Source organism: Capricornis sumatraensis, chromosome 5 (genome assembly GCF_032405125.1).
Source record: "Capricornis sumatraensis isolate serow.1 chromosome 5, serow.2, whole genome shotgun sequence".
NCBI lineage: Eukaryota > Metazoa > Chordata > Mammalia > Artiodactyla > Bovidae > Capricornis > Capricornis sumatraensis.
This window is the reverse complement of record NC_091073.1, coordinates 60,267,158-60,272,161: the sequence shown is the minus strand read 5'-3', so window position 1 is coordinate 60,272,161 and position 5,004 is coordinate 60,267,158. Positions and strand designations below refer to the sequence as shown.

Below are 5,004 nucleotides of genomic sequence, written 5' to 3'. Positions count from 1 at the left end.
GGTTCCAAAACACAGCACAGTGATTCATATACATGAAACGTGAGCAGAATAGGGAGGCTTCCCTCTGAGTTGAGGGAGTTGATGTATAAAAGACCCCAGGGAATACTGGGAAAAGACAAGGGATAAGGCACTGAAGGAAAAATGGAAAACAGTCCATTTACAGTTATTATTACCAAGTCCATCTTAGAAACATTTACTATTGTAACACTTGTAGCTTGTTGCTACCACATATTACTGTGATTAATTTTGTATTATTTAAATGGAGCCACTATGAGAAACTGAACAAGTTACTCACCTCCTTCTGCCTCAGTTAATATCTACATAGGATTTCACAGTTATAACTGAAAGCCTAGCTCCGGCCACGTATCTCACAAATAAACCCACTGTGTACAAAAGGAACCAGATGAGATAGTGTAGACACAACCATGCAAACACAACACCACTATTAAGGAAAACAATTTAAAGCCTGTTCAATTCAGATATAATTAGTCCTAGAGGGACACATTATTATTGATAATAGGTTTTTCTCACAAGGAAGTTGAACTCCCCAGTGGGAATGTATTTTTATGGGTTGCAGATTAGTAACATTTCCAAATTGAATCAGTTACAACTGTTTCAAAATATTGAATGTTGCAATGAGTACCAAAATAGATAATATGATTTGGTCATTAAGACACTGAAGCAGACTTTTATTTTATATGATTGCCACCATTACTCATTGACTTATAAATAGAATGATTAACTGGGGATGTATCTCACCCACTGCTTGCCCCTTGACCTGAAATACCAAGCTAGTCAAGAGTAAGCTTAAATGTTAGTCACTACAGTTCAGTATTATTCACTGATCACTGGAGCTGATCACTTACCTAAGCTGTTGGAATGTGTTATTCCAGATAGCTAGGTAGAATCAGGCAACCCCACTTGGTTGTTGCTGTTGACTCCCCAGTTCCCTATTCTTAATCCATGCCTCAGATTTTTTTCTCATATAAAGGAGGCCAGTGTTCAGAAAACCGGGTCTCTCTGGCCTCAAAATCATTGCTGAATTTTCTCCTGATTGCTGGTGATATTTGAACCTCTCAGCAAAGTTCTTTATAAACATACTTGTGGTAGTTATGTCTCCACTGTAAACTTTTTGAATTGGAAACATAATGTTATCAGAATATCTTTCAATAACATTTTCTTTATTGTATTTTAGATAATAATTTTAGTACTAAAAAGGGGTCTTTATTGCTAGATGCAATTCACTCTTGTATATTAAATTTTGTCTCAGGTCCAATATAAAGTAAAAATGAGTTCAAACAAAGTGCTTATTAAATCATAGCTTGAGTGGCCCTTATATGAGCTAAACTGCATATATCACTGAGATATTTCAATTATTTCTTTTTCCTTAGTTATATTTATATTGATGTTCTTTACAGAAACACTGTAGCAATAAATAATTCTGTTTCACTAGATTCCTAATCTTATTTTTCAGGTACCAATAAAAGAAAATAAAATAAAAACCCCAAACAAACAAAAGCAATAACAACTTTTCTGTTTTTGTCATAATGTAATTATAAACCATTCTTTTTACAAGTTAAATAGTTAGAATCCCAGATTTCTACCATGGCCCAAATTAAAATGTGATGTCTATATTAAAATTCTGAACCAACCAGCTAAGCAGGTTTACATCTTTAAATATTCTGGCTTGTAAGAATAAATAAGTATGATAAGCTACCAAATAATGCTTTTGCAGACATTATTATTTGTCAGCTTTATACTTCCTTTCATTCATGCATTTCCAGTTCCACAATATAAAGTAGCTACAAAAATAAAAAACAAAACAAAACTGTAATAGAGCTAGTCTTGCTATTTTGTGCTTGCCTCCCTGGTAAGAAAAATTAAGTGCCAAAAATGTAAAATTTATTTCAAGAAAAGTAACAGGCTACACAAGTAAATTTTGGCAAATGCAACTTTATATTGAAATTCACACATCTGTATCTTAAAGAATGAGACTCACAGACTCTAATGTATTTCTAAAATACCAGAAATTATATTATAAGCTTTCACAAGTTAAAACTGAAATAATTTAAACGACCAATACACTGAATGTGCAGAAAATATAAACAAGACTGTGCCTTCGGTAGAATAAATGCTTCACAAATTGTGCAAGATGTCATACTAAGGCTGTGGTCTCCCCTTAACAGCCGACTTAAAATATAAACACACATCAACCGCCTGCTTCTTAGAACACACTAGAATGGGTAGCACACCTCAGAAGAAAATTTCATTATCCCAGTGATGTGCACCTTAATTTTCAAATCATGTGAGGAAAAAGGAAAAAGTGTTACATGATCGTGCATGCACTTCCAGATGCATGACCATGACCAGTTACTGATTCAGTTTCCCTTGACTCCAATTTGCTCCAATACTAAATAAGATGAAAGATACTAGATAACCCTTTAAGGCAACATGTGTTTATTCTGCATTATTAGAACTGCTCAATTGTGACTGGTTGGTACCATTAATGTTGCCTCCCAGACCAATATCTAGTATTCATAAAATATAGATGAATTAGAAAAAACTTTATACCAAATCAACAAAAACCACATAATACAGTTCGATGCTAGCAATTTCACTAGTAGATAAGGAAAGCGGTATTTAGAAATAGTAATGTATTAATACAAAAAAGTAAACTATAATTGGAACCAATATACTGCTTTGGAATGCTCCCCAAAACTTACAAGGCGATTTTTTAAAAGTGATAATCCAATTAATTCATGGCATGTCTTTAGTGAATTACAGTACTTTAAGTCCCCAAATATTTTAGTCCTTGCAAAACAAATAGTATGAAATGTTTTAAAGTCTTCAAATTTCTAAAATTAGTTTTTTATCAACACATTTACCTCATGTCAACTTAATTTATTAAGATGTCCAATGCTAATTGGTTTTTTTTGATGTTTTTTCATAAGTAGTCATATACACAGCATTTAGCACTGATACTTAGCACCTGCTACTTTCATTATCTAGTTTTCAACCACATAAAGAAACTTAGGGCAGTGGTTCCGTCCTTTCTTAATTACAAACCTTCGCTGGCAGTCAGCAGGATCACTCTGAGATTTAAAATAGGATTATAGGTGAACTATTGCAAAGACTGCAGAATGTTGCCCAAATCCTTATAACTGCTGATCCCATTCTTGATTTTCTTCTCAAGAAATGGCTACAGGCCACATTTGCTTAGCAGAGAAGGTTAGTGTTTCACAAGGCTAAAGATTTACAGATGCTCCTTCATATAACACAGTAAGGTTCCCTTGGTAACCTGGATTTTCTGCAGTAAAGAAGGGTTGTGCTGAAACAGCGCCTCAGCTCCCTGTTGGAGAAAATGCAGACAAAAGGATTGATTCCTGCTTGGGCAAAACTCATCCAGACAGCAGCTGTTAGAAATCCCCCTGGTACTACAGGCCCTCTTGCAAAAACTCTCCAATAACAGGCCACCAGGTAGGGGCCCCACAAGGTTAAGAAGAGAAAAGTCATTATATAGAACATTCTGCTGATTCTTTTCTCCATTTTGAATTCATCTAAGACCAATAGCCTTCTTCTGCTCGTGGTGTTTGCATTTTGCCTGATGCCCAGCAAGGTGGGTGGTGTGGGACCCCTTCCAAATCCTGCTAGCCAATTGGCAGCTGCCTGGCCACTGGCTCCAGGACCATGAAAAGTCCAGTTCTGGCTGACTGCTGCTACAAACTGGACTGGCTTCATTTTCCTTCGGTCGTGGACAAAAAATATCAGCTTGAGGTAGACAAGCTGTGTAGCTAGGAGGATGAGGGCAAGGAGCAGCATAAATCCTAAGGAATCATTAGCCCTGAAGGAGCGGTGTTGGAAGGTACATTGATCTTCTTCCCTAATGAATGAGTAAGTGCCCACATCTAAAACTGGGGGAAATGCCATGGCCACAGACAGAGTCCACACCATGCAGATCACAGCCAGACACGTCCAAAAGGTCAGCCTCTTTGTATAGAAGCGATGATGGGCGATAGCTAAGTATCTGGTGACACTGATACAGAAGAGCATGAAAGCAGTGTGAAAACAGGACAAAACCCCCAGAAAGGCAATCACTTTGCAAGTCAGAGTCCCATAAGTCCAAGTAGAGCCATTTTTGACAGAGTTGAATACAAATGGGAAACAAATTGCAGATCTGAGGATATCTGAACAGCAAAGATCCAACAGGAAGTAGTAAGGTGCTCTATGCAAGGTCTTATCTTTCACGAGCAAAATGGAGATCAGAAGGTTGCCCACCACGCTGACTCCTATTATGAAACCCAAGGAAGTCAATTTCAGAAAGGCTGTTAGAGGAGAGAGATTTTGCAAAATGTTGTCAGCTGCATGGCTATAGTTCGCCATAGATGGATGGAGGATAAAGATACAGCCTCAGTCAAGTCTCATGATCTAGATATAAGAACAAGGAAAAGATAGATCCATACATTTTACTGAAAATGTAATCCACAAAGAGAACAGATCCGATCTGCAGTCATGCTTCCTCTTTTCTTTCACTTGATTTGCCATCAGAATATCTGAAAACAAAAAAAAAAAGCTATCAGTTTTTAAGTTAACAAGCAATGATGTCAGGCAGTGCTAATATAGAGCTGTTCATTTATGGGGAAGCAAATAAAGTTTTAATTTTGAATAATATTATTTGGTTTAGTATTTGTGCTTGAGATTTCAGAGAATTGACTTGTTTAGTTTTCTGAGCTAGATGAATTTTAAAATGTCCCTATTTAAAAGAACATACATTTGATTGGGCACCTTTAGGAGAGAAGGAATAAAATGTTCCCCAAGCATAAAATATGCCAGTCTAGGAATTAATCACTGGTGTTGCAATGGAATCTACAAGATCGCTAATAGGAGACAGGAGACTACCCACATTTATTTGAGGTCTGTTAGTATCTGTCAGTGTTTTCCCGGCAGCTTCTCTGCTGATATGGATCCAATGAACCCTTGCAAAATATATCTTTTAACTCTAGAGCC

The 5,004-nt window shown here is 36.6% G+C and overlaps 1 protein-coding gene across 1 annotated transcript; it reads right to left on the bottom strand.

Moving 5' to 3' along the window:
• Positions 1 to 3,267: 3,267 nt before the first annotated feature.
• On the bottom strand, positions 3,268 to 4,380 carry GPR85 (G protein-coupled receptor 85). The gene has a single exon (XM_068973325.1). It carries the CDS (start codon positions 4,378 to 4,380, stop codon positions 3,268 to 3,270), a length of 1,113 nt encoding a protein of 370 aa, XP_068829426.1.
• Between the last annotated feature and the right edge of the window lie 624 nt (positions 4,381 to 5,004).